The sequence below is a fragment of the Macaca nemestrina genome, chromosome 7 (assembly GCF_043159975.1).
Source record: "Macaca nemestrina isolate mMacNem1 chromosome 7, mMacNem.hap1, whole genome shotgun sequence".
Classification (NCBI taxonomy): Eukaryota; Metazoa; Chordata; class Mammalia; order Primates; family Cercopithecidae; genus Macaca; species Macaca nemestrina.
The window spans coordinates 119,655,122-119,681,396 of NC_092131.1; the positions used below are offsets into that span (position 1 = coordinate 119,655,122).

The following is a 26,275-nucleotide window of genomic DNA, read 5'->3' on the forward strand; positions in this document are numbered from 1 at the left end:
GGAAGGAATGACAGCACCCCCAGAGATGTGCTCCCTTTTTCCTTTGAGCTTCCCACAGCCCTCCTACACCCATCTTGTACTGTATTTTTTACTCTATTTTAAGTAAGTTATTTCAGGGCAGAGACTGGACCCCCACCGTGCCTTGCAGATAATAGGTGCCCAGGAAATACCTATGATATTAAATGGAAGCGTGTGAATAATCCATTCTAGAATTCTGCTGAGGTCTTGAAATAATTTTTGAATTTCATTTAGGTAAGTGCTAATCTAGATACATTCACAATGTCACTAATAAATTTGACTCTCAGTTGGTGGATTGGATTTTTTCACATCATTAATGGCAGCCTGGGAGCCTGGTGAGCCTCCCCCAAACCCACTGGGCTGCTGGCTTCTCCTTCTACCCTATTAAGTGAGTGCAGGACATATTAACAGAAGTCATATCATGGGTTATAGAGCACACTGGGCTGGGTGAGGCCCTTAAGGATGCTGTGCAATCCTTAAGGCCCTTAACAGAAATGTTGTTCATTATGTATATTAAATAGTGATTTCCCTCCTGAAGAAGGCAAGCTGTACAGATGTGACAGACCCCTTTCAAAGGTACTAGAATGCCTTCCCTATTTATATTCATAGCCTGGCAGTAGGCTATAGGAGAAATGTCTCTACGTTGGCTCATCACTGAGTTGGCAGCACTGACCCCATGGTTCAGGGCCATTTGGACCCTTGAGAAATCTCACCTTTCACAGAAGGCACAGCACTTGATAGTGAATAGTTTGACATCAAAATCTTTTAATCAGTCTAGATTTCTGCTGTTCTGCAATCTCCATCTCATTATGATGACAAAAATTGAAATACGATATAACAGAAAGGAAAACATTCTGAATTCTGGCAGGTCCTCAAACACTGCTTATTTCCCGCTCCCTTATTGATGGCTACACTTGCCATCTTCAGCATCTACACCTATATTGAAAATGGGAGCGGGCACCTGGAAAATGTTCACAGTCAGCATTCAGGGAACAAACTCACTCATCTGGCACCCCTTACCTTGCTTGCCAAAAGGCCTCCTCATCTGCCCAGGCCCTGTAAGTCTGTTTCTACAAGTCTACAAGAAAGATGTGATTTGACCTGCCTATGGTATGTTCTATAGTACCTGTCTAGAGATGAGAGCTTCCCAGTGTATTGACTACTGCATCTGGCATTTTCCATCAAGGATCTAGGCTCAGTTTACCTTAGAGTGAAATAGTGCTTCCCTGAACCTCTCAAGCAAGAGTGTTAACTGAGCCTGATTCACTCCCATGCTCATTGTTATAGTTCCAGTGGGCCCTACCTCAACTTTTTCCTTGCTCTCTTTCAGAATTACAACTCTGCAGCTTCCTGATTTTTGAATAAATGGATTCAAATACTTTAATTCACAGCACCAGAAACCAACTGCAGGCTCTTTCAGGCCTGCAAAGCCTAGGCATACCTTCATGAAGAATATCCTCCTACAGGTCTTGCCTCGATCATTCCCAGCTACTTGGAGTTGAGCAGCCTCAGAGGCCAGTGCTAGATCAGGAATGCTGATGGGCCCAGCCTCCGATGTGTCTGCCAGCTGCGCAGATGAGTGGAAAATTTCCTCCTTGCCCTGGGCCAAGGAAATCTCAAAGGGATCAGGATATTTCTCATCAGGGCTAGAGCCATCATCACTGGTCTTAGCATTACAGAGAATCAGGGACCTGGAGATGGACCGAAATTTTGTGGATTTTCTGCTCTTTCCCGTGCGGCTGTGTGACTCCATCCTCAAAGAGGAAGTGAAGCTGCCTTTCTTCCTTTCCTGGTCTCTGGCCCTTGGTTGACGGGTGGCCACTGGACAGGGCTTAGCTGCCACTTCATGAGTCCCTAGAGGAAAGAGGAAATGGGAAGAAGCAATGTGACTTGCTGCTGACAAGTGGAGCTGCACGAGTCCTGGATCTGAGCCACAGGTTCTTGGTGCCCATGAAGCAGGACAGATGGGCAGATCATCCTTTAAGATCACTGGCCCTTCCAGTGTGCCAGCCAAATGGGGCTCAGTTAACCCAAGCAGTTAACACCCACTCCACTCCCAGTATCATGGAGACCTAGCCCCAGAACTTCTCATTCTACAGATGGGGGAACTGAGGTGCAGAGAGGGGAAGTACCAACACAAGGCACTAGCAGAAGAGCCAGTAATCAGTCACAGGAGACAGTTTAGGGATCATAGAGGCCAGTGCTTTGTGAAGTTTTTAAACTTGGAAGCCATTCTTTAAACAAAAGTGTACAGTGAACTCCAGTCTATAGAGCAGACCAAAGATGGGAAAACCGAAGACTAAGTTCCACTTCCCTGGTCCCCTGGTAACTCCACCCTTGGTAACTCCCATGGCATCTCCAAAGAAACCCCAGAATCCATGGAGGTGAGTCTGAAGACCACTGATGTCTTATGTCCTCCATTGACAGGTGAAGAACCCAAGGCTAAGAAGGTTGGAAGTCTTACCTAACACTGACCTGCCAGAGTTGATGTGAGCATAAAAGAAGGTGACACTTGGCAAATGCCTGCCAAAGGGATGAGCACATAACAGGTTCCCAGCAAACATGAGTGCCTTTCTCCAGGCCTAAAGTCAAACACTTGGCCAGAGTCACAGTCAAGCCCAGGGGCTCCTGCTTCATCACCTACCCGCACTGGGTCAAACTCTCACAGCCAGACAGACCAAAGATAGGCTTTCCAGTCAGGCCAAGAGCCCGGCTCAGCTTTGCCAAGAGGAGCCTCCCATGGATTCAATTTCCATGAAGCAGGTGGTGAAAGAGGCCCTGATGCTGTATCCTAAAAAGTTCTGACTCAGGCCCAAGCCACAAAAGAGAGGCTGTCGCCAGAACAACAAATTGTGGGATGCTCTTGGCCCATTGGTACTGCTGTTTGTGCACATCCAGTATTGAATAAGGAATAGCAGAGACCTAATAACATTTCATTACGTCAAAACCCTTTCACATATCCTCCGAAGAGAATTTCTGCCTAACAGTAGACTGTTTTTCAACACTCACATTGCATACATTTATTGTTTTCTGTATTAGCTCTTTGATTTTATCAATTTATTCACCAACCATCCCAGCAATCAATAGCAACAAACAAAAATGAGTGAATGATTGATTGAAAGTCTACAATATATCAGGCACTGTGCTTGATGCTTTAGTATAAATTATTTCAGCGTTGATCCATTTTATTAAGCACCCTCTTAAGGTGCCTAAGTTTTTTACTGTATGTCCTTCCATCTCAAATGATAGTAAAACCCCAATCACAGACAAATCCAAGCCTCTACAGAGTTCATGCCTGACTGTGGGTCTCTAAGCCTTGAAGGAAACACTCTCACTCCTGAACAGATTGGTATCATGAAACATTCACGGCCTCCAACTGGGCCGCCAGCTCTGGTCAACAGTAGTACTGTTTCACTAATCAGCTTGATAACACATTTCCAACAATGTCTGAAAACTTCACTATGGTGTGCCAGGCATTGTTCTCATTGCTTTACTATTTAGTTCTCATAAACTCTATGGTAGGCTCCATCAATATCCTCATTTTACAGAAGAGATACTAAGGCACAGGGAGGTTAGGTGACTTTCTCAAGATCACATAGCTAGGACTCAGTAAAAGCAGGAATCAAACCAGGAAATCTGTCTCTGAAGCCTGTATGCTTTACCCTGGCTCTACCTTCTCATTGACTATTGCCTTTCTCACCTTTAGCCTCAATCACTTCCTCTGTGCTGGATCTTTATCCTCAGGACATAAACACACTCAAACCTTTTCTGTCTTTCAAACACTACATATTAACTCCATGTCCTGCCCTTGTCATTTGCTTTTCCTTTATCCCCTTCATGTCTTCTTGAGCAAATGCTCTGCACTTTGTACTTCCTCCCCTCATGCTTACCTCCTCTTCAAGCCTCAGCCCAGAGTCTGCTTCCTTTCCCTACAGCCACTGAAACTGTTGTGTCAGGTCTGCCTTTTACAAACCCCACAGCCATGAACTGAAGTCCAGAGGTCACAGTCTGTCTGCTTGGTTAAAAAACTTGCTGCATTTTAGAGGATTTGTTAACCAGTATATCAATGCTCAGATCCACTGGCAGAAGACGACATAGGTTTCAAGCTTTTAGAGTAGTTTTCTCTTTTACCTCATTATTGCCTTTAGTTCCAGATGTCATCTTCCAAATGCAGATTGTGAATGTTCCTCTGCCCCCATCCCCAACCCAAGAGTTTCTCTGCATCCTGCCAATTCCAGTTCCCAAAACTAGTGACTCTCCACACCAATGTCGCTATAAATATTAATATATCCAAACTTCTTTCCATTTTGATCAGTTCCTTAGGAGTTCCCATAGTTCACCAGGGTTTCATGGGGAAAGATGTGTGTGTGTATGTGCGTGTGTGTGTGTGCGTGTGTGTGTGTGTTGGTCACAGCTAACACTGGTCCATTAGGCATTTGGAAATTTGTAAGATAATCATTGCTGTGTTAAAATCCTTCCGGACTTTGCTGGTGCTAAACAGGAAAGATATAAACATGGGGATGCTGAGGTCCACCTTGTAGAGGGGCTGCCTGTGAGTGAAGCCAACACAGAAGGTACAGCACTCATAGAGGTGGGGAGAGAGACAGAGATAAAGAAGGAGGATAGAGAGAAAATCTGAGAGGGACTGAGTTCAGACATGAGCATCCAGATCCAGCCATGTCTGAAACCACATCAACCTATGCAGTTATGCACACAAATAGACTCTTCTTTTTGCTTTTTTTAAAAAAACCCTCCTGGAATAGTGGCTCTTCTCACTGCCGTTGCTGGCATAAAGCATGGAAAACAGTGACATCCAAGGGCCAAGAGGATTTTTGAAACTCTCCTATCCCACCCCAAGCCTAGGAGAGAAGCCAGTCATAGCCAGTCAAGGCCTCAACTCTACCCCCTCCATGCCCCAGTGCCAGGCTCTCGTATAACAGCCTCTTGCATTCTTGTCCCACCAAGAATTGCCACAGTCTGCACGGGTTCTTGGAATGCAAACCCGATTCCCTTTCTCTTCTACCTCTTCTTCCAATGTGCAATAACTGTCCCAGCAATAGCGAGGTCACTCACTGGGCATTTTCCAGGACCAAAAAAAATTTGGGGACCTTTGGGGCTAGGTGTAAGGTTGTGTGCTTCACTCAGTGGTGGAATAGTTGGCTGCATGTAGCATTTAAGAGAACAGAGGAATCAAATTCCTTGGTGGAAACTGTGCTAATCCCAATGTACCATTTGCAGGAGTGTCTGATGAGTACCGACAGCTTTGAAAAAATAAGCTATTCTGAAGAGAATCACCACTTTCATAACCTAGGCTCTCATGTGGGATGGCAGGGCCCATGGGATGGGAGATGGCAATGAACCAGGGGGCAAGGAATTAATCCTTTGGTTAAGAGTGAAGGCAGTTTTCAAAATGAGCCTTGTCATTATGGAAATTTTTTTTTTTTTAAGGAAGAAGAGAACAATTGCAAAAGAGCTGTAGCGGAGAAGCCAGAATTGGACTTCTGTGGGAGATTGCCTTCCCTCCAGGCCTGGCACCGAGAGAGAGGAAGGGAGAGAGAATAATTGAAAACACAGTGCTGTGGTCACATGGTTCATCTTAGTTTCAGTAATTGAGCTCAGGACATTGGAACCAGCTATTGCTCCCTAAAGGAACCAAATGTCAGCAGAGCTTGGGGGCAAGCCTGTGCCAGTCCTCCAGTCCAGCTGCCTTCAAAAGGTTGGAACTAATGAGCTTTCCCTTATTTTTCCCCAGGCTCTATGACAACTTGTCAAACTCTTGCCAGATTTTCTCTGCCTCTGGTGGACCCTCCACAAGACAGCCTTGTGGGTCTTCTCCAGAGGATTCCAGGGCGTGGGGAGAGGATGCACAATGAAGGTTTCTAACATGGCTAAGCTAATGCGATCAGTTGCTTTTAATTCCCAGCAGAAAAACTGAGAAGTTCTGCAACTCCCTAGAAAACTGCTCTCCAACTCCCTGAAGGCTTTCCCATGTCTCCCCAACTGGGCTAGTGTATTTGCTCTTTAGTTCTATCTTCCACAGAATACTAGATCTGGAAGGGGTCTCCCCATCACATCTTATAAGGGTAAGGACACTGTGCCAAAAAAAAAGTGGGACAGGACTGACTCATCATCATAGTTATCAGTATATGTTTTTACCATGGCAGAGCTGTCATTTATTTAGAAAATGCAGAGCCAAAAGGGTAGAGCTGAATTGAAAATAAATGGATAGTTCCTCCCCTTTAAAGAAGTTCAAAAAATTGCAGAATATGTGCTGTGAAGCAGGATCAGTTAGTCTGTCCCTCCCTTCCTCCTCCTTCCTTCCTTCCTTCCTTCCTTCCTTCCTTCCTTCCTTCCTTCCTTCCTTTATGGGTTTATTTTATTTTATTTTATTTTATTTTATTTTATTTTATTTCATTCAGCAAGCACTTGTTGAGAAACTGTCAAGTGCCTGTTTTTGTGCTAGGTAAACTAACCCACCGGAGGAAAGGCCACAGTATTTCCATCTGGATAAAATACATTTAACTCACTGGAGATCTTTGGGAGGGTAAATACCTATATGGAGAAAGGAAAACTAGCTGGTAAAATGTGTTTCAAATTGCTGAATTCTCCAACAGTGTCCTATATCAAAGGCAATTTTTAAAGTTTGGTCACTCTAGCCCAGGGGATAATTTTTGTCTTTGTCAATTAAAGAATAACTCAATGATAAGGAATGAAGAAATGTATTGTTCTTTCTCTTTCTAAAAGAATATCTTAGGTGGGGTACAGTGGCTCACGCCTGTAATCCCAACACTTTGGGATGCCAAGGCGGGTGATTTGCTTGAGCTCAGGAGTTCAAGGGCAGCCTGGGCAACCTGGTGAAACCCCATCTCTACCAAAAATACAAAAAAAAAAAAACAAAAAACAAAAAACAAAACTTAGCCAGCATGGCGGCATGTGCTTGTGGTCCCAGCTACTCAGGAGGCTGAGATGGAGAGATTGCTTGAGCCTGGGAGGTGGAGGTTGCAGTGAGACAAAATCACAGCACTGCACTCCAGCCTGGGCAACAATGAGACCCTGTCTCAAAAAAAAAAGGAGTATCTTTAATAGGATTCCATTGGATCTGCAGCTGGGAGTAGTTCTGTGTATGTCACTATACACTGTACAGAGGACTAGGAAGACAGTGTCTCTGGGCCTCAGTTTCCCAACTGGTAATTTAAGCAAGTTGTGTTGAAGTTAGTTTCATATCTGTCGTCTTTCTTCCTCTATACTGTTACCTCCTAGAGAGGAGAGATAGATATAGTCTCATTAATTTTTGGTCCCCAAAGCTTTGATGGAGGTTGACACAAAGAAGGGGCATTCGGCATGTTCAGTGAATGAATGGCAGACGAGTGTTTCAGTGGCCCTTTCCAACAGACTTTTCCAGGACCAACAACATATGAAGTGTTCTCAAGGAAACCATCTCAACTAGGACAACAGAATGATGGACTCCAGGTAACCAACCAACATCAGAGTGACAAGGAGCCACAGTGGGCTAACCTCAGAGTAGAAGACAAGTCAAGAGTCATCAGGGAAGATTTTCAATGCTGCTCCTCAGAAAAGTCCTTGAGACCCTGGAGAAGCCCCTCACAGGGACCACTGCACTTTCAGCATCCTGGAAGGAGAACCTAACCATCAGTGCACAGGCATGAGTGGGGCATCAGGATGGCCTCAACAAGATCCAGGCCCCTGGGGCACAGGATAAGTCAGAAAAGGGATTTCCCACTCAGTATATATTACCTCCAATATGGTAAAGGCCTGCTATATAGTTAATCTCAAGAAGGAGCTAGATAAATAAAGGCGTTTCCACCCAGATAAATAAGGGTATATCCACCCATCATTGTTCTTGAGAGACTGGCTAAAGCTCATTCCTCATGGAATCCCTGTGCCCAGAGCAGGACTTCACACTTAGGATGCACTCAGTCAATGTCATTGCAGAATGAAATGAGAGGTCAACTGCACAAAGCTATAGTGTTGTTAATTAATAATTGTTAATAATTGGGAGGATGGACAAGCAGGATTATAAACATACTGCTTAAAGGCTTAGGCTCTGAAATTGACCTTGCCCTGTATGCCAGATCTGTTGCTTAGTATCTGGACAACTTAAGCAAAGTATTTAACACCTTTATGGCTTGAGATAACAATGCTAACAACCGTGAAGGCTAAAGAAAATAATTCTGAGAGATACTTAGCTTATTGCCTTGCACATAGCATGGACTAAAAAAAAAAAAAAAAAAAAAAAAAAAAAAAAAAAAAAATGCTACTCAGAAAACAGTAAAAGAGGAGAAAAAATTCTAAATGTATATGAATGGGAGATTTTGTTAAATATATTATGATACATTTGTATGATGAAATACCATGCAGCCAATCACAAAAATAAAATAGATACATATATAGATTTGGAAATAAGTCTGCAATATATTGTAAAGCTGAAAAACCACAAAATAGCTGGAGTTGAGTTTTATTTACAAATAACTTACTTGCATCAATAAAATCAAACTATTAATAACTTTTTGGGAAGGTACAGCAAGGTGCTAGGGGATGATATTTACAAGGAGTCTTTCCTTTCTGTGTAATTTCCTACACTTGCTTTCTTTTTACAATAATCATGTCACAATTATGATAAGAAAAATAAAGACTTTCTATTTGCAGGAACAAAATAGAAATTTATGCTTAATTTTTTGTCAGCTAGTAATTGTGAAATAATTTTATCAGGTTCTAAAATGTCTGGTGGAAATTTTTATTGGAATTGCTTTGCATTTATAGATGAATTAGGCAAGAAAGTCTTCCCATCCAGGGACTTTTTTTTTTAATTGTTGTTTTGTTTTTATATTCCTTCAATTTTTCTTTTCAGACTTCAATAACATTTTATACTCTTCATTTGGGCTGTAAATATGATTAATTACATTTTTCCTGAACATTTTTTCTATTTTGAGTTGAATTATTTGTAAAATATATTTTCTAATTGGTTAGTCTTTACATATACATAAGTGACTTTTGTATATTTACTTCATAACTTGCAAACTTGCAGATCTCATATTAATTCTAATAACCATTCAGTAGTTTATTTTGAATTTTCAATCATGTAACCTCTGAACATTAACAAACTTGCTTCATTTACAAATATTTGGGTCACTTATTTCATTTTGTTTTCTAATTTTACTGACTAAAGTTTCTAGAACCTTAATAAATCATGATGACAATACAGGATTTTCGTTTCTCTTTCCAGACATTAATGGAAATTCCTGTAGTGTTTTCTGGTATGTAGAATATTGACCAATATATTGAGACATAATTTTTTTATCATATTAAGGAAATACACATTACCAATGATAATTTTGGCAGCATTTTCATCAAGAATGGGTGGTTGTTTATTAAATACTTGTTTAGCTCTTTGTTACTATCAGGTGTCTTTCCTCTTTTGATTTGTCAAAATGAAGAAATATACTAGTGCCTTTCTTACAATTGAGCTACCTATATTTTGTTATTGTTTTAAGTCCCATTAGATGACAGTATGCATCTCTTTTAATAGATAAGTGGATTGAGTTTGCTAACATTTTATTTAGGACTTTTATATCTATATTCACAAATAGGAATGGTCTGCCATCTCATTTGGGTTGTCTTAGGTTTTATAAAAAGAGCAATGAGAAGCTGGACATTTCTTTTACTTTCTGAAATAGTTTAATAGTTTAAAGTACATCTAGTCCTAAAAGCTTGAAATATTTTTTCATAACATTTTTTGGTCCTGGCATCCCCTTTAGGTAGTTCTTTGAAACTTTTTCCATTACTTCCTTGGTTGGTCTATTTTAATTTCTAAAAAATTTCCTCTGTTAATTTTGATCACTTACATTGTCATAAAAGTACTCTTTCATCCAGATTTTCAGGTTTGTTAGTATAGAGCTGTCTATCACAGACTCACAATTTTAAATATTTTCTAAAATCTGTGCATATGCTCTCCTAACTAGTGTTCTGCATTTCTGTTGGCCTCCCCTTCTGTTTGCCTTGCTTTATCTTCACTGAGGGCTATCTGTTCTATTAGTCCTTTCCAAGGACTCATTCTTAGAAGCAGAGAAAACATCTATTTTTGGGGGTTTGATTTCCAACGTATTTATTTCTGCTTTAGCTACCTTTTTCCTTCTTGCTTTTATTTGTTTTGTTATTTTTTTTCTATCTTCAAGAATTGAATATTTAGTTTCCTCAAACTTATTCTCTTTTAGAAATGATAGCATATCATGTAGTGGTTACATGTTGTAGCTTTATAGCCTAAGCAGACCTAGGTGTCAATCCCACTCCAACAATTTACTATACCTGACCTTGAAGAAATCTATTTAGCATGCAGTGGAGAGGAGGGAGGCTGGAAGAGGCTCGGCTGCAAGGCTGTAAGGAGGGCTACTTGGGGTGCCAGGCACAGTAGACCAATTCAGCAGCCAGGGATGGGAGCAGCTTTGGGTTCTTCCCATAGGAAGTCCTCAGTAGGCAGCCTCATCATTGCTGTCTTCCTTCTCCTGCTGCTACTGCTGCTACTGCTGCTGCTGCTAAGATAGACAGATGTTGCCCAGCTGGATGGAGGGTGCGCACTCTTCAAAAACAGCAGGAGGGGGAAACAAGATGGCCGACTACATGCAGCCAGGAAGTGCTGCTCCCACTGAGAGAGACCAAACTATCAAGTAAGCCATCACAATTTGGGCAGCTCTTCAAAGAGAAAAAGCCAAGGGTGGGTAGAGGTGATGCTGAAGCTGAGGCTGAAGAGGGAGGAAGCTGGGAACCCTGCAGGGGTACCCAAACGCTGTTAGGGCTAGTTCCTGGCCCAAACAGTTCCTGGGAAAGGTGTGAGTGAGGGAACTGAAGGATGCCTCACTCTTGCCACTAGCCTCTGGGATTCTAGCTACAGGGGACCCTGAATCACACAAGGATGTGGGAGCTGGAGGGGGATCTCCCCAGTGAACAGGCAAAGACAGGCCTTCAGACAGCCTGGAGCTGAGGAGTTTGTGTGCACTGGACAGGTCCAGCAGAGAGCAGTCATAGGTGGTCATCCCCCAGGACTCTCTATTCCCCTCTGGAAGGCACTGGCCCCAGCTGACCTTCCAGCCAGGAGAGAGCAGGGCTGGCTTCCCTGGGAATGATGCACACCTGTTCTGCAAGACTTCCTACATGCCAGCCATTCCCAGGGCTCATGCCTAGCCACCCTGCAGGAGCAGGTGCACAGCACAGCCTCCTCAGCCCAGCCTGAGTGCATTCCTCCACCTGAGTACTTTCTTGGTGATCTGGAGCACATAGGATCCCCAGTGCAGCCAGAATCCAACAATGGATTCTGACAGAGCCATGGGATGTCCTGGTGCCCCAGGGCTACAGTACAGCAGCTCAGGAATACAAAGCCAAGATCTGTGGTTGGCACTTGAGTGAGGGAGGATCCCCCACCCTCAGAGTGTGGCAAGGGATGAGGTTCAATCCAGAAACGGTAAAGAACATCTTCCTGTTACAACCTTTCCCAGAGGGGGCCCTGCATCCCAGAACACCTAACGAAAGAAACATGGGCACATAACTGGTGATCAAAAGGGTCTCCCCCAAGGCTCATGAGCAGACCTGGTGAAGGGGCCATTTGTCTCCACCCCCGACTGCAGAGCACACCTGTCAACATGAGGAAATACAAAAGAGTAGTGTGACTGGTTATTAGCCTAGCTATTGGCCATCACTCTTCCACATCATCTACTGGATCACAGCCTGAGCTGCAACACCAAAAATTATCTTACTAATATATGCATCTGTGAAACCAAACACAAGAACTCACCCACACATAAAGATCCTGTACAGAGCTCCGACCCTCTGAAAACATCTGGAAACAAAGCCAACTGAGTATAATCAACTTACACCACAGTTAAAGGAACACTAACCCCTGCAGATGAGAAAGAACTAGTTACAACTCTGGCAAATTAAAAAGCCAGTGTCCCCTTACCTCCAAATGAGTCCACTAGTTCCCCAGCAATGGTTTTTTGCTCAGTCTGAAATGACTGAAATGACAGACATAGAATTCAGAATCTGGATAGCAAGGAAGCTCATTGAGATTCATGAGAAAGTTGAAGCCACATCAATCCAGGAAATCCAGTAAAATGATACAAGAGCTGAAAGACAAAATAGCCATTTTAAGAAAGAACCAAACTGAACTTCTGGAGCTGAAAGACTCACTACAAAAATTTCATACTACAATCAGAAATATCAACAGCAGAATAGATCAAGCTGAGGAAAGACTCTCAGAGCTCTAAGACTGGTTCCTTGAATCAGCTCAATCAGATAAAGGAAAAGAAAAAAGAATTAAGAAAAATGAACAAAATCTCTAAAACATATGAGAGTATGTAAAGAGATCAAATCTACAATTCATTGGTATTTCTGAGAGAAAAGGAGAGAGAATAAGCACCTTGGAAAATATATTTGAGGATATAGTCCACAAAAATTTCTCCAATTTTGCTACAGAGGTTGATATGCAAATATGACAAATATAGAGAATCCTGGCTAGATACTACACAAGACAACCATCACCAAGACACATAGTCATCAGATTCATCAAGGTCAATGCAAACAAAAAAATATATGTATCTTAAAGGCAAATAGAGAGTAGGGTAAATCATAAACTGAAAGAACCCTATTAGGCAGCAGCAGACCTCTCAGCAGAAACCTTACAAGTCAGAAGAGATTGGGGGCCTATTTTCAGCATTCTCAAAGCAAAGAAATTCCAACCAAGAATTTCATATCCTGCCAAACTAAGCTCCATAAGTGAAGGAAAAATAAAATCATTCTCAGACTAGCAAATGCTTAATGAATTTGTTTAAACTAGACCAGCCTTACAAGAAGTCCTTACGGGAGTGCTAAACATGGAATTAAAAGGATGACACCTGCTACCACAGAAAACACACTTAAGCACATAGCTAACTAAGCTTTATAAGTGAAGCAAACTAGGCTTCATAAGTGAAAGAGAGCTAAAAGTCTTCTCAGGCAAGCAAATGCTGATGGAATTTGTTTTAACTAGACCAGTCTTACAAGAGATTCTTAAGGGAATACTAAACATGGAATCAAAAGAACAACACCTACTGCCACAAAACAAAAAGAAAAAGAAAAAAAAAAACCAAAAAAACAAAATGCACACTTAAGCACATAGCCCACAGGCACTATAAAGCAACTACACAATCAAATCTATATAACAATCAGCTAACAACATGAGGATGGGATCAAAATCACGCATATCAATACTAACCTTGTAAATGTAAATGGGCTAAATCTTCCCACTTAAAAGGCACAGAGGGGCATGCTGGATAAAAAGACAAGACCCAACCATCTATTACTTCGAAAGACCTATCTCATGTAGCTCCCGTAGACTCAAGATGAAGAAAGATATATTATGCAAATGGAAAACAAAAAAGAACAGGAGTCACTATCTTTAAAACAGACTTTAACCCAATAAAAATTAAGGGGATAATGAAGGGCATTATATAATAATAAAGGATACAATCCAAGAAGAAAATTTAACTATCCTAAATATATACTGCACCCAACATTGGAGCACCCAGATTCATACAACAAGTCCTTCTTGGCCTACAAAAAGACTTAGACAACCATACAATAAAAGTGAGAGACAACAGCACCCCACTGACAATGTTAGACAGATCATCAAGGCAGAAAACCAGTAAAGACACTCTGGACTTAAACTCAGCACTTGACCAGTTAGACCTACTAGACATCTATAGAACTCCATATAACAACCATAGAATATATATTCTTCTCCTCCACACGTGAAACATATTCTAACATAGATCACATGTTAATTCCTAAAGCAAGTCTCAATAACTTCAAATAAGTTATTGAACTCATACCAAGCACATTATCAAAGTACAGTGTAATAAAAATATAAATCAATATCAAGAAGATTTCTCAAAACTACATAAATACGTGGAAATTAAACAACTTGCTTCTGAATAACTCCTGGATGAGCACAGAAATTAAGGCAGAAATTTTAAAAACTCTTTTAAATTAATGAAAATAGGGATACAACTTACCAAAATCTCTGGGATGCAGCTAAAGTAGCGTTAGGAGGAAAGTTTAGAGCCCTAAACACCTTCATCGAGAAATCAGAAAGATCTTAAATTAACAATCTGACTTTGTACCTAAAGGAATTAGAACAAAAAAAGGAACAAACTAACCCAAACACTAACAGAAGGAAAGATATAACTAAAATTAGAGAAGAACTGAATGAAATTGAGGTGCAAAAATCCATACAAAAGATCAGTGAAACCAAGAATTGTTTTTTCAAGAAAATAAATAAGATTGATAGACAGCTAGCTATATTTAAAAAGAGAAGGGCTGGGCATGGTGGCTCATGCCTGTAATCCTAGCACTTTTGGAGGCTGAAGCAGGCAGATCACTTGAGGTCAGGAGTTTAAGACCTGCCTGGCCAATATAGTGAAAACCCTGTCTCTACTAAAAATACAAAAATTAGCTAGGTGTGGTGGAGGGAGCCTGTAATCCCAGTTACTAGGGAGGCTGAAGTGGGAGAATCACCTGAGCCCAGGGAGTCAAGGCTGCAGTGAGCCAGGATTGCACCACTGCACTCCAGCCTGGGCAAGAGAGTGAGACCCTGTCTCAAAAAATAAATAAATAAAAATGATTTAAAAAAAAATTTTTTAATTAAAAAAATCTTGACTTACAGTAAGAATTTACATTTTACATCACAGTACATAGATCACATAAACACATAGATCACATATACAGATGTATATGTATATATAAATAAATAAAGATGGCATTATAACTGATCTCAAAGACAAACAAACATTCCTCAGAGAATACTATGAACAAATCTATGCACACATATTAGAAAATCTGGAGGAAATAGAAAAATTCCTGGAAACACACAATCTCCAAAGATTGAATCAGGAAGAGATTGAAACTCTGAATAGACCAATATCAAGCACTGAAATTGAATCAGTAATAAGAAACCTATCAACCAAAAAAAAAAAAAAGCCCTAGACAAGATGGATTCACAGCCAAATTCTACCAGATGTACAAAGAACTGGTATCAATCCTACCAAAACTATTCCAAAAAATTGAGGAGGAGGCACTCCTCCCTAACTTATCCTATGAAGCCAGCATCAGTCTAATACCCAAATCGGGCAGAGACACAATGAAGTAAGAAAACTCCACTCCAATATCCCTAATGAACATAGATGCAAAAATCGTCAACAAACTGAATCCAGCATATCAAAATGTTAATCCACCACGATCAAGTAGGCTTGATTCCTAGGATGCAAGATTGGTTCAATATACTTAAATCAATCAATGTGATTTATCATATAAATAGAATTAAAAGCAAAAACCATAAGATCATCTCAATGGACACAGAAAAAAAAACTTCTGATAAAATTCAACATTGCTTAATAATAATAATAAACACCTAAACATGGCCAAGTGCAGTGGCTCATGCCTGTAATTCTAGCACTTTGGGAAGCCAAGAGGGGGCAGATTGCTTAAGCACAGGAGTTAAAGGCCAGCCAACATAGTGAGACTTTGTTTTTACTAAAAATACAAAAACTAGGCCGAGCAAAGTGGCTCATGCTTGTAATCTCAGTGTTTTGGGAGGCTGAGGTGGGTGGATCACCTGAGGTCAGGAGTTTGACACCAGCCTGGCCAACATGGCAAAACCCCGTCTCTACTAAAAACTGCAAAATTAGCTGGGTGTGGTGGTGCATGTCTGTAATCCCAGCTATTTGGGAGGCTGAGGCAGGAGAATAGCCTGAAGCCAGGAAGTAGAGGTTGCAAGCAGCAGAGATTGAGCCACTGCACTCCAGCCTGGGTGACAAGAGTGAAACTCTGTCTAAAAAAAAAAAGAATTCAAAATACAGAAACTAACCAGGCATGGCACATGCCTGTAGTCCCAGCTACTAAGGAGGCTGAGGTGGGAAGACCACTCAGGCCCAGAATGTCAAGGTTGCAGTGAGCAATGATCACATCTGCACTCCAGCCTGGATGATAGAGTGAGACCCTGTCTATGAAAACAAACAAACAAACAAACAAACAAAAAATCTCTCAACACACTAGGCATCTAAGGAAGATAAACTCAAAATAATAAGAGCCATCTATGACAAACCCATAGCCAATATCTTACTGAATGGGAAAAAGCTGGAACCATTCCCCTTGAGGATTGGAATAAAACAAGGATGCCCACTCTCACCACTCCTATTCAACATAGTACTGGAAGTCCTGGCCAGAGCAATCAGGCAAAAGAAAAATAGGAAAAGAAGAAGTCAAACTATCTCTCTTCGTTGTCAATATGAATCTATACTTAGAAAACCCTAGACTCCAACAAAAGGCTGCTAGAACTGATAAACGATTTTAGCAAGATTTCAGGATACAAAATCAATGTACAAAAATCAGTAGCATTTCTATACGCCCATAATGTCCAGGCTGAGTGTCAAATCAAGAACACAATCCCACTTACAATAGCCACAAAGAAAATGAATAACGAAGGAGGTGAAAGATCTTTACAAGGAGAACTACAAAATACAGCTGAAAGAAATCAGAAATGAAACAAATAAGTGGAAAAATATTCCATGCTCATGGATTGGAAGAATCAATATTGTTTAAATGACCATACTGCTCAAAGCAATTTAAAGATTCAATGCTATTCCTATCAAACTATCAGTGTCCTTCTTCACAGAATTAGAAAAACTATTCTAAAATTCATACTAAATCAAAAAAGAACCCAAATAGCCAAGGCAATTCTGAGCAAAAAGAACAAACCCAGAGGCATCACATGACCCAATTTCACACTATACTATAAGGCTACAGTAACCAAAACAGCATGGCACTGGTATAGAAAATGACACATAGACCAAAGAAATGAAATACAAAACTCAGAAATAAAACTGTACCCCTACAACCATCGGATCTTCAACAATGCCAACAAAAACCGGTAATGCGGAAAGGACTCCCTATTTAATAAATGTTTCTGGATAAACTGGCTATCCATATGCTGAAGAATGAAACCAGAACCTTACCTTTCACCATATACAAAAACTAACTCAAGATGGATTAAAGGCTTAAATATAAGATCTCAAACTATAAGAATCCTAGAGGAAAACTTAAGAAGTATCCTTATCAACATCTGCTTTGGCAAATAATTTTTGGCTAAGTCCCCAAAACCAATTGCAACAAAAACAAAACTCGACAATTCCAGATGTTGTTTTGAAATCAGTGTAACTGTGGTATTGCTAGAGGCTGCAGAGTTCATCTGGGCCAATTGAGTCATGCCTGGGTGCAGGGCCACTCTGGCGAGGGTAGGCAGGGAGGGAGGCAGTCAGGGCATGGACTAAAGTGTCCCTGTGAGAAGGGAAAAGTGAGTGGGCTATTGAGTACTCTGAGCTTCTCCAGAAAGGATATGAGGACCTGCTGACCTGGCACCTTTGATCGCAGGACTTGCTTAGACAACTGAAACCCTCCCTTGCTTAGAATTCACTCTTGGATCTTTAAGGATCACTTGTGTTCCTTAAAAAAAAAGAACAAGAGATCTCAGGTTCTGAATTGGACAATGACCCTCTCTGTTGTCCCAGTTCATCCCTGCCTCAAACTTGACTCCACTGTGCTCATCACCTCTTCCGCCACTCCCGGCAAATTCTTCCAAGCCCCTGTGAGCTCCTACAAGCTGCTGCGAGCCCATATCCCTCTGCCCATTCCCACCTCTTACCACCATCCAGACTGGTTTCCTGGAATATCCTGCTTTCAACAGCCACCTCCCCCAGGACGCCCCTCCCCACACTGTCTGCCCTCTCCAGTGTACCCATGATTTCCCTGACATGTCTGTGCCTGCACTTTGGCCACATCAGAAATAAGAATGATCTGGTTTGTCCCTGTCTCCATCATTATCCTCTAAGCACCATCAACTATAACTCTTGCACACTGTCTAGCACATTGAAGGGACTCCATAAATGTGATTGAATTCATTGAGTGCTTAATTCCTCAGAATTAGTGGCCCCATGCTAAAATAGAGATAATAATCATCATAATATCTATCAAGCAATTACTGTGTGCACTGTTCTGTTTTAGGTGAATTTTCTCATGTAAGTGCCTATAATATTATCCTTATAAAATCTATATGAGATATATACTATTTTTAACATTCTCCATTTAACGGGTGAGAAAATTGAGGCACAGAGAAGTAAAGCGAATTGTCTAGGATTACACAGCTAGTAACTGAGAAAGTCAGACCACAACCTAGGCAGTGAGATTAATGAGCCACACCCCTAACCCCTGTGCCATATTGCCCTTCAGAAATAGCAATACTCCTATTATTATATTAATATATGTATATTGGATAATATGCATCATTAACGTATTATACTACCTTCCTCCCAAGGTTTGGGGGAAAAGGAGACAACGAGATAAGAGTTGTGAAAACATTTTAAAACCAAAATACAGACCGGGTGCAGTGGGTGGCTCACACCAGTAATCCAAGCACTTTGGGAGGCCAATGCGGGCAGATCACTTGAGGTCAGGAGTTTGAAACCAGCTCAGCCAACATGGTGAAACCCCATCTCTACTAAAAATATTTTAAAAATTAGCTGGGCATGGTGGTGAGAACCTGTAATCCCAGCTACTCTGGAGGCTGAGGCAGGAGAATTGCTTGAACCTGGGAGGCAGAGGTTACAGTGAGCTGAGATCATGCCACCTAATTAAGCTAATGAGCTTCTGCACAGCAAAAGAAACTATCAACAGAGTAAAAAGACAACCTACAGAATGACAGAAAATATTCACAACCTGTGCATCTGACAAAGTTCTACTACCCAGAAACTATAAGGAACTTAAACAAATCAACAAGCAAAAACCAAATAACCCTATTAAAAATGGGCAAAAGACATGAACAGACACTTTTTGAAAGAAGACATACTAGCAACCAAGAAATATATGAAAAACTGCTCATCATCAGTAATCATTAGAGAAATTCAAATAAAAATCATGAGATATCATCTCACACCAGTCAGAATGACAATTATTAAAAAGTCAAGACAATAGATGCTGGTGAGGTTGCAGAGAAAAGGGAATGCTTATACACTGTTGATGGGAATGTAAACTAGTTCAGCCACTATGGAAAGCAGCTTGGAGATTTATCAAAGAACGTAAGACAGAGCTATCATTCGACCCATCAATCCCGTTACTGTATATATACCCAAAGAAAACCAGATCATTATGCCAAAAAAAAAAAAAAAAAAAGAAACACATGCACTCGTATGTTCATTGCGGCACTATTCACAATAGCAAAGACATGGAATCAACCTAGATACCTGATAACGGTGGAGTAAAGAAAATGTGGTACATATCACCATGAAATACTATGCAGCCATAAAATAGAATGAAATCATGTCCTTTGCAGCAACATGGATGGAGCTAGAGACCACACATAATCCTAAGCAAATTAACATAGAAACAGAAAACCAAATACCTCATGTTCTCAGTTGTAAGTAGGAGCTAAAGATTGGTCACATATTAACATAAACATGGAAACAACAGACACTGTGGGTGGGTGGGTGGGAGGTGGGGTGTGGGTTAAAAAAAATACATATGGGGTATTATGCTCACTACCTAGTTGTAATATACCCATGTAACAAACCTGCATATGTACCCACTATATCTAAAATAAAGTTGAAATTTTAAAAAATCTACTTAGTCTTTTTGTGACCCACTTTTTAAATATCTGTAAGATGGGGATGATTAGCCATCTCACAGCAACATTGTGATTATAAATTGAAATATTGGATGTAAATTTCTGGGTGGTTTTTTTTTGTTTTTTTTTTTTGAGACAGAGTCTGGCAGGAATACACTGGCACAATCTCGGCTCACTGCAAGCTCTGCCTCCCGGGTTCACGCCATTCTCCTTCCTCAACCTCCCCAGTAGCTGGGACCATAGGCGCCCGCCACCATGCCCGGCTAATTTTTTGTATTTTTTTTAGTAGAAATGGGGTTTCACCGTGTTAGCCAGGATGGTGTCAATCTCCTGACCTCGTGATCCGCCCGCCTCGGCCTCCCAAAGTGTTGAGATTACAGGCATGAGCCACCACGCCCGGCCTGGATGTAAATTTCTTAGCATGGTTTGTTGGGTGGTTTTTATTGTCACCATGTCATCATCATCATCATTATTTAAAGCCAGAAATTCTCTTCTGAACATCCTTTTGGCCACAACCCAGGAATTTTGAAATACAATATTCTAATTGTTATTTTAAGAATGGTCTGTAATTGCAGTTTTGATTCCCAATTTAAACTCAGTTCTTCAGGAGATTTTTGTTGTTATTGTTAATTTCATGTGGTTAAATTTCCCAGATTTAGTCTTGCTGTTCTTATCATTCTGTATTAGAAAATTCCAGTTTAATTGCATCGTGCCACAGGATGTGTCTTAGATATTTTTATTTGTTGGAATTCATTGAGGTTTATTTGTTAGCCAGTATATGATGTGATTAAATGTTTTATGTGTTCTGTGCACATTTGAAAAGAATGATTATTCTCTGCTTTGAGTTTCAAATATTTATATTTTCAACTGTGATATTAAAATGCAGTCATTATGGTCAACAAAGAACTGCATATATGATAGTGGTCCCATAAGATTAAAATACCGTTATTTTTACTGTACCTTTTGTTTACAAATATTCAGATACACAAATACTTAGTACTGTGTTACAATTGCCTGCCATAACATGCTATACAGGTTTGTAGACTAGAAGCGGTAGGCTATACCATATAGCCTTGGGGTGTAGTAGACTATTCCATCCAGGTCTGTTTAAGTACACTATGTAACATTTGTACAACGATGAAATTTCTCAGAACTTATCTCCATTGCCATGCAACACATGACTGCGTACATATGTAAGCACATATTCAATCTTGTAAGTCATAGAATTCAAGCTCTTTAGGTACATTTTGTCTAATTAATCTAAAAAAGTCTTACAGTGGTGTACATTGAATTCTAACACTGTATTTGGAGTATATCTCTAATTTTTTTGTTTTACATATTTCAATGCCTTTATGCTTACCCAAAGTTTTCTGATTTTAATGCCTTCATCGAGTGTTCTTTTTATCATTTTGTAAAAAGTAATTCTTGATCTATTTAATAGTTGCCTCAATTTTTATTTTGTCTGAAAAAATTCACACTGACACCTCACTTTCTTTTAATGTGCATTTGCACAGTATTTTCCCATCCCTTTTTTTGTAACTTTATGTGATTAAGTTTTAAATGTGTCTCTTGAAAGTGGGATATAGTTGGACTGGGGAGAGAGAGTTTGTTTCTTTAGGCTTTTCTTCTTTCCCTTTTGTAAACTGAATCTGAGAGTCTCTTTTATTTTAATGTGTAATCTTACTACAGAACTTAATTAATTCATCTTTCTTCTCACATGTTTTGTTTTTCTTATTACGGCTCCTTAATTATTCCTTTTCTTGTTTTCCAGTCAATTTATTCACACTTTCTTTTCCTTCTTAATGAATCATTGGTTTCATTCATTTTATTTGATATTACTGGTGGCTATGTAAAGAATTTTTCAAAGCAATGTTTGAGCCTGTATTTTTCCTCTTCATCGATTGCAAGAATGGCACTATCTAATGCCTCTTTCCTATGCAAGAGGTGAGGTGCTAGGTGCTCTCAGAGCGATTGACTATTTAGGGGACATCATATATCATTATATATCATCTCTCAGTTGTTGTTTTTTTTGTTTTGTTTTTGTTTTGTTTTTTGTGACGGAGTCTTGCTCTGTGACCTAGGCTGGAGTGCAATGGCATGATCTCGGCTCACTGCAACCTCCACCTCCTAGATTCAAGCCATTCTCCTGCCTTAGCCTCCCGAGTATCTGGGATTACAGGCATGTGCCACCATGCCCGGCTAATTTTTGTATTTTTAGTACAGACGGGGTTTCACCAGGTTGGCTAGGCTGGTCTCTAACTCCTGACCTCAAATGATCCACCCATCTTGGCCTCCCAAAGTGCTGGGATTACAAGTGTGAGCCACCACACCCAGCCTAAGATTATTTTTATCATTTGCTTTATTTCAAAATCTTGTTAACAACCATCACTGAGACTTAACTTAAAGTTTGTCTTGTTTTGTGACCTGACTGTCAATTTTTTTATCATCATGGTCTGCTCCCCCAACCCCTCCAGGCTCTTGCTCTGCCCTATCTTGAACTGCATTCTAGTACAGCACTAAACCTTTTCAGTGCCCTGAATGTCCCATGCACTCTCTAGCTTCCAGGACTTGGTGCAGGAAGCTTCCAATGCCTTCCAAACTTTCTATAGTCCTTGATGATGCTAAATTTTCATCACTCTTCAAACCCTGTTTTTGGATAATACTTCTTTAAAATGAAACTACACACCAATACAGACCCCCAGTGCTGTCTGTGCTCTGAGAACAGGTTCTTCAGCTACCAAAGCACTCATCTGATGCTACTGCAGTGGCTTCCGTCACCATTGGTCATGTCTACTGAACTCTAAGCTCCCTGAGGGCAGACTATGTCTGTCATATTTCAAGTTGATCCATGAGGCCTAGCATGGTGAATGGCCTTTATCAATTGCTCAGTAAATCTTTGTTGAATGACTAAGGATGATTACATTTAATGTTTGAAGGTGTTCTCTGGCCAAATAAAATATATAAAATAAGAAAAGACATTTTACATATCGTACAAAACCTTTGCTTGGGCTAACTCTTTGGGGGAACTAATAGTTCACTTAGTAACACCATCTCTGATTCAAATCTGATGAATTGCCCATGCTTATTTGCCTTATGTTGTAACTGATCATCAAGATATATGGAATACTGTTGAGGCATGGAGAAGAATGAGGTTAAAGATTTTATTTTATAGTAAAGATTAAAATACAAAGTGGCAATATAATAAATTGGTAATAAATTTGTATACACCACTTAACTACAACCTAAAAAGAAAAACAGGGAAAAACAAAAACAAAAACCACGAACTTAAAACAAAGAAACCCAAAATATGATCTGCCTACTGTGAGAAATAGAATAGAAGCCGGAAAGCAGCTCAAAAAGTTGTTCGTGGATGCACAACTAAGATCTCCTTCCTGGGAAACTAAGGGCAGGGGCATTAAATTGACATCTAGTGATCTCTAAATAGAACTGGGAGGAGATTCAAAGAAATGCAAAATAACAGCTATAGAGCATTATAGAGTCTTTGGCCTGAAAGAACTTTTCAGATTTTGATGGTCCAACTGCTGTATGTTGGGGTTGGGGGGTGGGTATGTGTGCATACATGTGTGTGGGTGTATGTGTGATTGTTTTGGTTTGGGTTTTGGTAAGAAGTTATATATCATTTAAGATTATTTGTAGATATATTTCTCTTTTTCACCACACATACACACACACACACACACAGAGACACACACACACACTTTTATTTTCTGCTTCTGACAACTAGCTCAATGCAGGGGACGCATTGTCCAGCCATTGCTTCAGTAAATGTGACAGGTATCCTGTGTTCTCAGCAACTGCTGCAGGATTCTCTGGTATCTGCAGTTTGGCTACAACTACCCTTGGAGAATGAGAAGGAAGGAAGAGAGAGAAGGCACATAAGACTGGGCCACCTGACCACCTTCTCCAACCCTCACCATTGCTCAAGGCTCTCTTAATACATTTATGAGGAGGTAAGTACAGAAAAAAAGAGAGATCAGCTTATGGCTGACTCAGGCCTGAAATCCTTGCCTTGGATAATGGGGAGAAGGCCATCTTTTTGAAAGAGAAGATCAGGAATATTTCAGTTACAATACTCTCCTGACACATTTTCACCATCCCAAACTCCACCCAGTGTTCTACAGAACTATTTATGAAACTTTTAAAATCTTGACCTAGGCTAGGCATGGTGGCTCACGACTTTAATTCCAGCACTTTGGGAGGTTGAGGCAAGCAGATCACTCAAGCTCAAGAGTTTGAGACCAGCCTGGCCAACGTGGCAAAAAACCCCATCTCTAATAAAACTACGAAAAATTATCCAGGTGTGGTGGCATATGCCTGTAGTCCCAGCTACTCGGGAGGCTGAAGTGGGAGAATCACCTGAGCCCACGGAGTCAAGGCTGCAGTGAGCTGGAATTGCACCACTGCACTCCAGCCTGGGCAACAAAGTGAGACCCTGTTTCAAAAAATAAATAAATAGAGAAATAAATAAAAATAATTTTTAAAGAATTTTAAAAATTAAAAAAATCTCAACTTACAGTAAGAATTTACATTTTACATCATAGTACATGGATCACATAAACACACATAAGACTTATATGTATACATAAATAAATATAACTAAAAAGTTTCATGAAACAATACCTTTACTATGGTATAATAAAAATAATATAAAATACCTTTGCTATGAAAAAGATAATATAAAATATGATTTTGCTAAGAGCCTTATGCAATCTGATATATGCCATTATTTTTTTGTTTTAGAAAAAGGAAGTTGGTTCCAACCCACTAAATTGATTTTTAGTCCTCACTAGTGGGTCATGCTTGAAAATCACTACTTTCAAGTTTTCTCTGATTTTTTATAGCAATTCCATATGGGGTATTTGTTTTGATTCCTCATTTAGCTCCCATCTTTGAGCCAGTGAATCTTTTCATATGTACATTGATTTTGCCGCATTTGCATTTGATCAGCCCTACTCAAGAGGTCAGTGCTTACTCAGATTTGGGAGCTGGGATGGGTTCTGAAATTCCTCATTGGAATTTTTCATATGCTGATGCCAGACTGCAGAAAGGGCTTAGATTTCCTGTGGCTTTTCTTTGGGTGAGAGGTGCAGTGAGCAGCAGGGAAGGTGCACCATTCCCCAGCATCCAAGCTCTCAGGGGAGCCTTGGACCTTTTGAAGGGATGTTTGTAGGTGACCGCTTCCTATTGGCTGAACGAGGTAGCCATGTCTTAACTGCTGTAACTGTCCACTGAAGGAGCATTTCCATCCCAGCTGCACATGCCAAGACTAAGCCAGGGGCAAGACCAATGGAGATCTCCACGCTGAATTGTCCCCAGCATCGGGTCACTGTCCAGCATTACCAGTTGTTCCCACTCAAAGCAAACCCCTCCAGCATCTCCAGATGTGGCAAGAACAGCACCTCCCTGATGATAGGCTCTGCCCTTCCACCCAGCGTCCTGCACATCCACCTGAGACATCCACTGAGACTTCTCAGTGTTTCTGGCATATGCTGAGCAACCCTCTCTAGTTTACAAGACTGACATAGAGTTGTCCTTATTTCAACAGGAATTCAAAAGAAGAACTTGAAGTAAATTCCTAATTTCAAGCTGCCTTCCTAGCTAACCAAAACTCCAAGTTCTTGGAACTATTTGTTTATTTTGCCCCAGTGCCTATTTTCTCCCCATGTTTATGAGCATGTTGCTACTCACAATGAATTGCTTTTTAATAGCAAAATGTAACCTATATATGAAAATGTATTACCAACTCAAATACACAATACAAATGTATACATGCATTTTTTTGAGATGGAGTCTCCCTCTGTCACCCAGGCTGGAGTGCACTGGCATGATCTTGGCTCACTGCAGTCTCCGCCTCCTGGGTTCAAGCGATTCTCCTGCCTCAGCCTCTTGAGTAGCTGGGATTACAGGCATGTGCCACCACACCTGGCTAATTTTCGAATTTTTAGTACAAACAGGGTTTCACCATGTTGGCCAGGCTGATCAGGAACTCCTGACCTCAAGTGATCTGCCCGCCTCGGCCTCTCAAACTGCTGGGATTACAGGCGTGAGCCACTGTGCCCAGCCTGCACAATACAAATTTAAGGTATTACAAGTTGAGTTCCCTCATTCAAAAATCTGACATCCAAAATGCTCCAAAATTTGAAAATTTTTAAGCACCCACATGACACTCAAAGGAGATGCTCACTGGAGACTTTGGATGTTGGATTTTCAGATTGGAGATGCTGAAGCGAGGCTAAGAATATAATGCAAATATTGCAAAATCCATAAAAATGCGAAACCCAAAACACTTCTAGTTCCAAACATTTTGGATAAAAGATATTCAACCTGTATTGCTATTGTTAAAGCTGTTATTGTTGATGTTGTTCATTTATTTATACAATAAACATTTTCTGAGATTTGTTGTGTGCCAGGCACTTATGATACAAAGGATGAAGATAGTCCTTTACAACCTACTGGAGAAGATAGATGTGTAAATGGATAATATTCCTAGTGTGGGAAGTTTCATAAGAAAGGTTTAAA

The 26,275-nt window shown here is 40.4% G+C and overlaps 1 protein-coding gene across 7 annotated transcripts in view; it reads right to left on the reverse strand.

The window, feature by feature from the left end:
- Positions 1-26,275, reverse strand: part of LOC105493094 (interleukin 16) — a 129,747-nt gene that overhangs the window by 86,775 nt on the left and 16,697 nt on the right. For 5 of the 7 annotated variants that reach the window (XM_011760518.3, XM_011760517.2, XM_011760516.3 and 2 more), the window contains exon 2: positions 1,460-1,872. In XM_011760518.3, the coding sequence (XP_011758820.2) occupies positions 1,460-1,872 (413 nt within the window). Of the gene's footprint in view, positions 1-1,459; positions 1,873-11,986; positions 12,153-26,275 lie in introns of all 7 variants that reach the window. The other 2 variants (XM_011760522.3, XM_011760519.3) reach the window with 1 other exon arrangement.